Raw genomic sequence first — 12,667 nt, 5'->3', positions numbered from 1 at the left:
CTGGTTCTAGTATACTATTTTATTTTTTTAATATTCCAGGCATCATAACCCAGGAGATTTTTTCAAAACCTACATTTTTTTGTGTCCGGCCTGATCTGTATGGAGAGTAAAAACCAAACTTGTCACCTTGTCCAAGTGTAGTTTGGCAATGCTCAACTTTGAGCCTAGTGGCACAGTTCCACTATGTTGTGAGATGTATGGCAGAAGAGCATACTACGAGACAGAGTTGCTAGATTGGGATCTATGGTCGATGTTCCTGATGGAGGTCTTCCTTTGTTGGGGTCCCATTTGGTCAGTTTGCATCCTGAGCATAACTGCTGGATGCAATGTACGATGACAAGAGCCTTGGCTGACTATGCGCCAGGGACGCAAATTTAGCGTCTAAGTTGGTTTCTTCAAGTAGTTCAATATATGGAGAAGTCCATGAGGTCTGGTGTAGATTCTCCTGTGTTGGAGACTTGTATAGCTCGGACACCCTTTGCCCAAATGGTGTGAGATTGTCCAACAATGTCTGGGCCTGGCAAGTTCTGACATATAGGTTCCCAACAAGAGTAGTACCAATGACCTGGAAGTGCAGAGTGTTGGAACCTATCGTACATTGGGTAATGCAGACCCTGCGCTTTTGGGAACTAGTGATGGAGGAGATATCCTTGTCAGGTAGGACCCTTCAATCCCAGCCTAAGACATGGTAAGTAGGCCTCACTGAACACCCCAAAATAAAGCAGGAATGCTGGCTTGTATACATTATCTTTTTGTTGGTATAACACTAGTGCCACGCCCTTGAGCACTGTCTTTTCCCCCAGAATGTTAGACTAGACAGGGTTTCATGTTAGGTCGAGCACAGTTGAATGTTTAAAAACCCTTAGCTCCCAGGTGAGGGAGCCAACCGTGAGTTAACATCAGAGGCAATTTTAATCAGTTTCATCATGTACTCAAATGATAAACCTCCTTGAAAGCCTAATTACTGGTATAGAAGGGCTAGAAAGACGCACAAACACAACTACAATATGGCAAATGGGTACATGGGTGCTCCCAAGAGCAGTGGACAATGGACCCTTTATAATTGCCTGCAACTGCCTGGTGCACAGTGTGATCACAGCTACATTGTTGTTGGAACCGAACAGTGGTAAAACTGGAAGATTGAGGGAGGCAGACTCAAAGTTAATGGGCTCGAGCACATGACAGGATGCACAAGGTCTGTAAATGACTAAAGGAGACCATTACCGCACAAACCTCTGATTTAATCAATTCATGCTACAGTGTGAACTTGCTCATTAGAACGTTTCTCCATTTGTACTTTACTCCTGCTTCTCAGCAATTAAGAAAAATATACTATTTAAAAAAGGTATGTAGTAGAGTAAAGATGGTCGTAAATTTAGACAACCCAAATATCTGTTAATATAGAGGGTTTACTTTGTGGCCATGGTCCTCAAAAAATTTAAGGAGCCTGAAAAGTGACGCTCAACATTGGAGAGCACTCCTGCTGTCTCTGTTGGGAAGGGCGTCTCTTTTCAAGATGATAACCTTACCCCACCTTCTTTATGTTCTTCAAAATGCTCCCTATCCAGAGGCCGGCCACATATTTTAAACAGTGGAATGCGTAATCAGTTCGTTGCTCTGGGACGGAAGGTCCCATATGATTGCTCTCATGAAGCGGACGAGAAGTTGATAAAATGGTGGGATAGCTCTCCCGGTGATCAGAACTACTATTAGGTGGCCCAACTGGTAGTGGTCAACCACTGGGTACATTTACCCCCCCCCCATGAGCCGGCCTACAGAATGGACCGTCGGAACATGCAACCGGGAGGATACCTCTGGCGCTATATGGATGGGGCAAGGGTAGCTAGCTCCAAAGGCCAACTTCTACCACAATAAAGGTATGGCAAGAGACATCGGCGGCATTGGGTTGGCGGAACAAAATAACCAGAGTGACCCCACTGTGGGGCTCTTGGCGAAACACAGGGGTTTGGACTAATAGGATCTAATTGGCTTCCCTTTGCTGACCTTCAAAGAGACTGTCAATTAGCGCTTGGGAAATTTTCAAATATCGCCAAATCAGACATGCATCGAGGAGTGTAGTGCCGAAAGGGGAGAAACTTCCAGAATCTTCCCCATTGGAAGATAGACTACATGGAGAAAAAGGCAATATGCCTCACTTACCGCAAAATCCCTAATAATTCCCCTGAGCTTCTGACTACACTCCGGGAACATTGGGAGATGGAAGTGGGACAATTGGAAGATGAACAATGGCAGAAGGGTCTTGCCTACACCTGGGAGGTGGCTATTAGATCCAGCTTTAAACTAATACAACTGAAAATTGTACAAAGAACATACTTTGCTTGCACTACACTAGTTAAAATGGGGTAGTTCGAATCAGCGCTCTGCCCTAAGGGATGAGAGAAGGAGGGTACATACTTCCTTCCATAGGTTGTGGGAATGTGCCACATTGCCATACTACTGGGAAAAGGTGATGTCTGATATTCAGAAGGTATGCACCATTACGATATCCAAGTCGCCAAGGTGGTGTCTTGTAAATGTGTGGGATGAGATGGATCTAAATAACTCAAATGCCTCTGGGTCACACTAGGATTTATGGTTGCTAAGAGAAATATTGCCAAACTATGGAGGGCCGCACTGACCCCTACACAATGAATGGAACACAGACATGGACTGGTGCATACTAGCGGAAGGGCAGTTTGAGAGCAGAGGCTGCCCCATTAAGTGGACTTAGGTGTGGGGGAAATGGAATGCATTCGAGGGATGATCTGTGTGCCGGTGGAGCAACGGAGCTTCACAAGTCGCTCATGAAATGTACAAAAAGAGGAAGAAGACCTATTGGTGGGCGGGAGGGGATAGGAATGCTATTGATGGTATTTGTTGTTCTATTCTTTCAGATCGGACCAGGGATTTTCAGCTAGGTGGCATGTCATATTGTCACTTTACTGCTCTGTTTATTTTTGCAATAAAAAGAGTTATAAATAAAAATCAAAAAAATTGACGGGCCTAAACCCTTTTGGAGCTCGGACAGTGCCTGATCATGGAGAGCAGCTTGTTTGAAGAGAACCACTGTGCAGTGAGAAGGTCCACAGTCAACAACCCTGCTGCACATAATCGTTCATTGTACAAGTAGGCGACCCAACCGAATGGTAGAATGACTCCACGGAACAGTCACTGCAATGGCCACATGATAAAAGAGGTAAATACATGATACAATAAGTTAGATAACACTACCACAATCACAGAACATAACAGTAAAGTTGGGTGACCAGAGCCATATATTGAAAGCAGGAATCATTCACTAGACAGGTCGATTATCAATCAATGACTGTAACTGAGATTAACACAACCATTAACAAGGGATATAATCACTCACTGTACAGACAAAAGGCTCTAGTGAAGCCTCATTTCGTGTAATCACTAGCAGGACAGTTGGGAAACTCATGGACAGAATCTGCTTTGTGTATCTCACTGACCTGCCAGAAGACCACCTGAAAAAGATCACCTGTAGATCAATTCACTCACAAAGGTTTTGAGCAATTTAAATACAATGACTGTTAACCATCAGAAAATCACAGGAAAATGGCCAGGAAATTACCTTATACTCAATACTTAAGAAAGAATCTGGAACCATCACTATGTGATCCCTTTACTCAAAATGTAAATTGCTTTTGTATATTTTATTCACAAACGTGCAAGAACTGCTACTCAATGGTAAAGAACTGCCCAGGCAGAACATAACCAGCTAAATGATCCATGGTAACAATGATACGCTCTACTGTTATAACTAACTTCTTCTGAGTCATCAACTCTATCGACAAATGTTCTATGCTTAAAATTTAAATCATGGGATACTGACCTTGTGGCTCCTTTCTTTGCATACCACACTCCGAGTTCCTATACACGGGTTCTAGAACAGTATTGTAAGGTTGAAGGTTGCACCATATGCCTTCCAAAGTACAAATGACTGAGGCAAGTGTACGTCTTGGCACCACTTACTCTTCGATCTTTATACTCCAAATATGACTGCATACAAGTTAGTTAGTGATCTTTAAAGGACCTTGAATTCCCCTCAGATATATAAACACATAGGCAAAAATATCCGTAAACACAATTAGCACCCTGTTTGGCATGTCGAGTCCGAACTTAGCCAATCAGAATCTTAGAATGCTGGCTCTAGCTATAGTTTTCTGCCCGCTTTCAAAATTCAGTGAATGTGGAGAGGGGACCTGAAGCACACAAGGGTGGTAAACTTGTCTGTCTGCGTTAGGTAAAATGAAGAACCTCGGGGGCACTTTCAGCCTTATTTTCCCAACTACTGTGGTGCTTTCACAACTCTTATTTGACTTTCCCCCGGTCTGTAACTGCTGGTACTTAGAGTCACAGTGGATTCCAAAAACAAAACTATGGCTTAAGGTGAAGTAAATCTGCAGGTGTTTTTTAGGCGCTCAATGGCACAGTCTCAGCCAGTGTCAACAAACGTAACTATTTATGAATCTTTTTGGAAAAAAATATAAAGATAATGTGATCCTGGAAGGGATTAAAAAGTTTGAAGACCACTGCTTTAGAATATGGCCAGAAAACGAGCATGCAGACACATCAGCGTCTTATTCCAGAGTTCTTAAGCACGCTTTATGAACAAACGCATGGAGATGCATCGTTGATAGGTATCTGTAGTGCCACAGGCATGGACGATTTAACTGAAAGAAAATGAATGTGCTTTAACTTCTCACATTCCCACTAAGCTGCGAGGGAGCCTGTGGTTTTTATTTATAAATGATAAAGAAACCATAAACATTGAGAACTTTGCAGAGACCTAATATTCATGTTTTATTGATGGATTTGCAATTATTTTCCATACATTGGAATTTTCTAGAATGTGGTCTCTTAAAACATGACCTAAAAAAACACAGCTTCAGAACCATAAGACGTGCAATGGCCAATGCGACAACTAACAATGCAACCAAACAACCTCCCCACCCCCACCAGAGACTGGACAACCATTCACCCTAATGGAGTGTGAGATGCTTGAAAGTACTGTAGTCCACTTACACACACACGGCAAAGGCAGCTTAGATACAATAGGGTCATATAAGCCCTCCATTAAATCAATGGGGCATACATGGAACACCGCAAACAAATGCCAATGACTGGTTATTATGGCACCCAGCAGCACTCAATACCATCAAGTGCCTTGCACACATACTTCTGCCAGGGCAATAGGAAGGCCTACAATGCAATTAAACTTGCGAGTGTTAAAGTACAGCCCTCTGTTATCATAAAATAAAAACTACCAAGGACAGTCATGTACAACTCTGAAGTTGATCATTTCACCTACAATAGCAAAATGCATTCACAGTACAGGAAGAACATATCAACAAGCCAAATCAGTCTTTAATCTTTTATGGAAGCAGTATCTTCAGTTGTCTGGATGTGCATATTGAAAATGTCCTAATATAACTACAAGAACCATTCAATACAACTGCTACTGTGTAGGAAGGTGATCCACATCAGGGATAAACTGCATTAGCTTTAAAGAAAGATAAGGGGCAACCTGAAAGCTTTAGAGCAATGGTGTTCAAACTGTATTGCCAAGATACTTGTTTCTGGCCAAGGGAGGACATAGATTGGCAGTTCGAGCTGGACTGTTCCCATGAGGAGCAGGATCAAGAGTGATTTGCATATGGCTGGGTCTAAACTGGGGTGGCATGACAAGTATAAGAACAATAGATTTAACCTAGATCTCTTGACTGGAGTTGAATGTTTGATTTGTTCTGCACTCCATTCATCATTTGTGTCTCTTTTGCTTTCTCGCCCTAAGCGCATTGGATATGCCCAGACATGGGTCCAGGGCTAACTGTCCCACCGGATTCAAGCTAGCCTGGCTGATATGGGGTGATACCACCGAAACTGGTCCCAGGATGCTGGTTTCTGGTCCAGGGATTGACCTGCCTTTGCAGTTCGGGCTGAACTTTCCAATGAGGAGCAGGGTAAAGACTGACTTGCATATGGCTGGGTCTAAACTGGGGTGAGATGGTGAGAAAAAGAACAATGGATTTATCCAGATCTCTTGACTGGGGGTGAATATTTGATTTGTTCTGCATTCCGTCCATCGTGTTATTTGCTTTATCACACCAATACCAGCATAACATTTTTTTCCAAAAATACCAGCCATCCCCTAAATGTATTTTACCACTAATAATCATCTAGAATCTGCAAATCTGAACACATTTAACAGTTTAAATACCAGCACATGCATAATCAGTTGTGCCTTTTAAAAGTGCAATCAAATACATAATTGCCAGTATGTTACTGCGATCCGGGATCCCCTAAAAATGTAACAGTATCCGCAGTGTCACTTTATGAAAAAGATGGCAGGGGAATCTTTGTAGAATTTACTTACCATAATCTTGCTCTATTACCCAAGAGCAGAGTAAATGCTCATATTGAACAGCGCCTGAAGCGTGTCCTTCTCCTGAGATCAATCCCACCCTCGCCAGACTTATGCGACTCGCTGGCCACCTTCTTCCACCGCAGGTTCGCAGACATCCATGACAGCTTCAAAACCACGACCGCCCGACAACCACTGAGACCTCCGCCCCCACGCCCACCAACCGCATACTCACCTGGACCAACATCAACTACGACAACACCATCAAGATCATGAACACCATCCACTCCGGATCTCCATCAGACCCATGCCCACACCACATCTTCAACAAAGCCAGCACAGCCATCGCACCTCATCTCCGGAAAGTCATCAACATCTCCTTCGAGACAACAACCTTCCCGGAGATCTGGAAGCACGCCGAGATCAACGCCTTACTCAAGAAACCTAAGGCTGACCCCAAGGACCTCAAGAACTTCCGGCCCATCTCCCTGCTCAGGTTATCGAGAAGACCGTCAACAAACAATAGACCCGCTACCTTGAGGAGAACAACATCCTGGATACCCCTCCCAATCCGGGTTCCGCAGCAACCACAGCACCAAAACTGCCCTCATCGCCGCCACCGATGACATCAGGACCCTACTAGACAATGGGGAAACAGCAGCCCTCATCCTCCTGTACCTGTCAGCCGCCTTCGACACAGTCTGCCACTGCACACTACGAACACGACGCGGGATCCAAGAGAAGGCCCTGGAGTGACTCCTCCTTCCTCTCTGGCAGAACACAGAACGTCCGCCTCCCCCCCTTCCGCTCCAAAGCCACCGAGATTATCTGCAGCGTACCCCAGGGCTCAGCCCTACGCTGTTTAACATCTACATGGCACCGCTAGTCCATGTCGCCCGACTGCACGACCTCAACATCATCTCCTACGCCGATGACACCCAGCTGATCCTCTCCCTCACCAAGAACCCCCAAACCGCCAAAACCAACCTACACGAAGGAATGAAGGCCGTCGCCGAATGGATGAGGAACAGCCGACTGAATTCTGAACTCAGACAAGATGGAGGTCCTCATCCTCAGATCCACCCCTTCGGCTTGGGACGACGCCTGGGGGCCGACAGCACAGGGAACAGCTCCAACACCCACCGACCACGCACGCAACCTAAGGGTCATCCTCGACTCCACCCTCTCCATGACCAAGCAGGTCAACGCCGTCTCTTCCTCCTGTTTCAACACCCTCCGTAGGATATACAAGTGGATCCCCACCAAAACGAGAAGACCGGTCACCCAGGCCCTTGTCGGCAGCAGGCTGTACTACGGACACGCCCTCTACGCAGGAGCCTCGGCCAAACTCCTGAGACGGCTCCAACGCATCCAGAACGCCTCGGCATGCCTGATCCTCGACATCCTCACCGCAGCCACATCACACCCCACCAGAGAGACCTGCACTGGCTCCCTGTCAACAAGAGGATAACCTTCAAGCTCCTCACCCACGCACACAAAGCACTCCACAACACCGGACCAACGTACCTCAACAGACGGCTCAGCTTCAACACCCCCACCAGCCAGCTCCGCCGACCTCGCCACAGTCCCCCGCATCCGAAGAGTGACCTCCGGCGGCAGATCGTTCTCCCATCTTGCCTCCAAGACCTGGAACACACTCCCCACCCACCTACGGCAGACCCAAGACCTGCTGACTTTCAGAAGACTCCTCAAGACCTGGCTCTCGAGCAGTAGCAGCACCCCCCACCCCTTGATACCCACACGGGTATATAGCACGCTTTATAAATTATATGATTGATTGAATTCTAGCCCCCAACAATGGAGACCCGCCCAACAGTTTGAAGACCTCTTCTTTAAAGCATTTCTCTTCCTAAGAGAAAGAGCCCACACTTTTCTGCAAAGATTTCCCCCATTAGTGGAAGAGGTCCATCAACATTTCACAAACAGCCCATTACCTTTGGCCAGTTTGCCCACGCCATCTTTTTTGCAAATTTTTTTTTTTATAATAGTGTGAGCCTGGCCCAAAAGGCATAGTCCAAAGTGAGCAGCTCAAGCCACCATGCTCAATCTCATTCCTGTTTCAAGCAGCAAACTATGACCGATTGTCTGAGGTGCAGCTTGCAAATACATTGATGAAGGGGTAGTAGGTTGACTCTTTAGTAGAATACATTGATGAAGGGGTAGTAGGTTGGCTCTTTAGTAGGTTGGCTCTTCCACAAACTTTCTTTTACGACTAACTGCTGCAATTTGGGAACCAGTGATTTCCATTTTGGGGACCTGACATGTCCAAGTGCAGTAGAAAAGGAGATAGGAAAGCTGAAGAAATGGACACGTCGGGGGCAGAAGATGAGGATGCAGAAGGGGACAAAGGGACGCAGAAGAGTAAAAGGGAAGGAAAGGCGCGCAGAAGTTGACTTACACAAGAAGCAGATGAAAGGGACACATTGGGGACCAAGGACAGGGACACAGAAGGGGCAGACAAAAATTGTCCAGAAAGAAGCAGAAGAAAAAGGAAACGAAGGGGAGTAAATGAAATGGGACGCAGAGGGCGGCAGACGAAGTGAGGCGTAGAAGAAGTGAGACGCAGAGGGCGGCAGACGATGTGGGACGCAGAGGGCGGCAGACTATGTGGGACGCAGAGGGCGGCAGACTATGTGGGACGCAGAGGGCGGCAGACTATGTGGGACGCAGAGGGCGGCAGACTATGTGGGACGCAGAGGGCGGCAGACTATGTGGGACGCAGAGGGCGGCAGACTATGTGGGACGCAGAGGGCGGCAGACTATGTGGGACGCAGAGGGCGGCAGACTATGTGGGACGCAGAGGGCGGCAGACTATGTGGGACGCAGAGGGCGGCAGACTATGTGGGACGCAGAGGGCGGCAGACTATGTGGGACGCAGAGGGCGGCAGACTATGTGGGACGCAGAGGGCGGCAGACTATGTGGGACGCAGAGGGCGGCAGACTATGTGGGACGCAGAGGGCGGCAGACTATGTGGGACGCAGAGGGCGGCAGACTATGTGGGACGCAGAGGGCGGCAGACTATGTGGGACGCAGAGGGCGGCAGACTATGTGGGACGCAGAGGGCGGCAGACTATGTGGGACGCAGAGGGCGGCAGACTATGTGGGACGCAGAGGGCGGCAGACTATGTGGGACGCAGAGGGCGGCAGACTATGTGGGACGCAGAGGGCGGCAGACTATGTGGGACGCAGAGGGCGGCAGACTATGTGGGACGCAGAGGGCGGCAGACTATGTGGGACGCAGAGGGCGGCAGACTATGTGGGACGCAGAGGGCGGCAGACTATGTGGGACGCAGAGGGCGGCAGACTATGTGGGACGCAGAGGGCGGCAGACTATGTGGGACGCAGAGGGCGGCAGACTATGTGGGACGCAGAGGGCGGCAGACTATGTGGGACGCAGAGGGCGGCAGACTATGTGGGACGCAGAGGGCGGCAGACTATGTGGGACGCAGAGGGCGGCAGACTATGTGGGACGCAGAGGGCGGCAGACTATGTGGGACGCAGAGGGCGGCAGACTATGTGGGACGCAGAGGGCGGCAGACTATGTGGGACGCAGAGGGCGGCAGACTATGTGGGACGCAGAGGGCGGCAGACTATGTGGGACGCAGAGGGCGGCAGACTATGTGGGACGCAGAGGGCGGCAGACTATGTGGGACGCAGAGGGCGGCAGACTATGTGGGACGCAGAGGGCGGCAGACTATGTGGGACGCAGAGGGCGGCAGACTATGTGGGACGCAGAGGGCGGCAGACTATGTGGGACGCAGAGGGCGGCAGACTATGTGGGACGCAGAGGGCGGCAGACTATGTGGGACGCAGAGGGCGGCAGACTATGTGGGACGCAGAGGGCGGCAGACTATGTGGGACGCAGAGGGCGGCAGACTATGTGGGACGCAGAGGGCGGCAGACTATGTGGGACGCAGAGGGCGGCAGACTATGTGGGACGCAGAGGGCGGCAGACTATGTGGGACGCAGAGGGCGGCAGACTATGTGGGACGCAGAGGGCGGCAGACTATGTGGGACGCAGAGGGCGGCAGACTATGTGGGACGCAGAGGGCGGCAGACTATGTGGGACGCAGAGGGCGGCAGACTATGTGGGACGCAGAGGGCGGCAGACTATGTGGGACGCAGAGGGCGGCAGACTATGTGGGACGCAGAGGGCGGCAGACTATGTGGGACGCAGAGGGCGGCAGACTATGTGGGACGCAGAGGGCGGCAGACTATGTGGGACGCAGAGGGCGGCAGACTATGTGGGACGCAGATAGAGAGGATGAAAATGCTGAGTGTACACATTAAAGGGAGCTAGAGAGTGAGAATTAAAAGGCACACAGAGTGCAGACTAAAGGGACCAAGAAGGAAGGCAGTCTAAGGGACTGAGGGAAAGGCAGGAGCACAGATGGAAACAGGACTGAAAGGGACCACAGCAGGAAGGTCAGAGTCACAGGAAGAGAGCAGAGGCTATGGGAGAAGAATGGATAATTGAGTGGGCAAAGAAGGAGGCACAAATAAGGAGTCACTGGAGTATATGTTAATGGACTGTCAACTGAAAGATAACCATACTTTGCTAAAGTTTTCTAGAAAAATGTACATATTTTCTTGTTTGACCACACTCAAACGATAACTTTGCCTATGGAAATGTACCTCCTGGCCCTTAGAAAGGACACTCACAAAACCTTTTAAAAGTTACCACGTGTGCACCAAGGAAAAGTGACCACTGGCAGTTAAGAGGGAGGGGAAAACTACTGACATGGAGGACAAAAGAAAGGAAACAAATGAATGCGGGACACCCAGAAAGGGTCAACAGACGAGGACAAGTGTACTGGGTCACAAATATATAGGTCAACATCGACAAAGCGTCCAGCCTGATTTCATTTACATCTTTCTATAAAACTTTTCCCATCACCCAGAACAAATATTTTTGCTCAATTTAATTAGAGGGGAAAGTTGAGACTTGACCTTCGCTTCAATGAGAAATGACACTCATCACAGTCACTGTGGGAAAAATGAATACAAAACACGAGCGATAGTTTTCTCGTGACATAGGGTTAATGGCTCTTGTTTACAAAGTGACACGGTACTGAATGCGAAAAAGTAAGGGGGAATGATGGAGCAAGATAAAAAGAGACTAGCTTCCAGAATAAGCAAGCGAAGTACCAGGGTGCACACGAAGGGCGCGCCGAGATCACAAACTCAATGGGACCACTGGGTGTATGGCAAGAGGAGGCTTGGAGAATGGGATACAGAGGGGAAAATAACGCTACACTAGAGTGTAAAAGTAATCATGAGGTTTACGATTAGGGTTATGGACAGCGTTGGGACACACATCACACTGATTCCAACACTGCCTCGTCCCCGTGGCTGTCTGTTGCAATTCTCTTTTGCCCCTTATGAGCTCCGGGTTTTAGTCAGTGTGCTCCTCTCCCATTCATATTTTCTTCTCGCCTCTAGTCTTACCTCCGGGATCCCATGGCGTTCTTCAACAGCAGGCCAGCGGCTTTAGAAAAATCTGCAGCCTCCCCGCTGGGAGCGAGATCGTGGACCTGACCGGGCTACGCCCACAATAAACAGACCGCACCTCCATGTGCAACTCCCGCCCTCTAAAGGGAACTTGCTCTTCAGAGAGGCTGTCCCCGGGCCCTCTGTACGTATACGACGTAAAAGGGAGGCACACTACGCCGTCGCCATCTTATAATAGAGCGTTAAACGCACTAAATCCTTCCTAAGTACAAACTCAGTAAATTAAATATGGAAGAAAACGCATGCACTGAAGGAGAACGTAGGCAGGATTCACCTTCTGAAAGAGAAAATGTTACACAAATGATCACTATTTAGAGAGAAACATTTTTTTTAAACGAACGGTAAATGTAATAGAAGCTTTAGTTGCAGCAAGCTCTTCAGAAAAGATATCATTGCAGTATGTTCTCCAGAAACTTGCTGAATACTGGTTTGTTCAACAGCCGTCCATCGTTCACCTTCACTTTGTCTAGATGCGATTAACCTACCACATTTTAAGATGGCCGCCACACTGTCACAAGGGGGCCGAGTGAGTTGTTCGAAAATATTTCCATGTCCTCTTTCTCTATACGCGCTTGCATAGAAGGTTTCTGCAAGAGGTGCTTCCACGCCTCTAGCTTCCTGTGATTGTATCTAAGCCACGCCCCTAGAAAACCGACGCCCCTCTTTAAAGGCAAGTTTTTTCACAGCTCTATATGAACCAAAATATTGATTGTCAGCTATTTACTCAACTTGCGTTGAAGTCCATT

At 48.2% G+C, this 12,667-nt stretch overlaps 1 protein-coding gene across 2 annotated transcripts in view; it reads right to left on the bottom strand.

The window, feature by feature from the left end:
- Nucleotides 1-12,426, bottom strand: part of LOC144754495 (tyrosine-protein phosphatase non-receptor type 11-like) — a 376,140-nt gene extending 363,714 nt beyond the window's left edge. The window contains exon 1 of one of the 2 annotated variants that reach the window (XM_078642364.1): nt 12,407-12,426. In XM_078642364.1, the coding sequence (XP_078498490.1) occupies nt 12,407-12,411 (5 nt within the window). In that variant the 5' untranslated portion in view covers nt 12,412-12,426. Of the gene's footprint in view, nt 1-11,858; nt 12,011-12,406 lie in introns of those variants that run through there. The other variant, XM_078642361.1, reaches the window with a different exon arrangement.
- Nucleotides 12,427-12,667: the final 241 nt, after the last annotated feature.

This window comes from Lissotriton helveticus, chromosome 5_1 (assembly GCF_964261635.1).
Source record: "Lissotriton helveticus chromosome 5_1, aLisHel1.1, whole genome shotgun sequence".
Classification (NCBI taxonomy): Eukaryota; Metazoa; Chordata; class Amphibia; order Caudata; family Salamandridae; genus Lissotriton; species Lissotriton helveticus.
The sequence above is the reverse complement of the archived record's forward strand: the minus strand, read 5'-3'. Positions and strand labels throughout refer to the sequence as shown.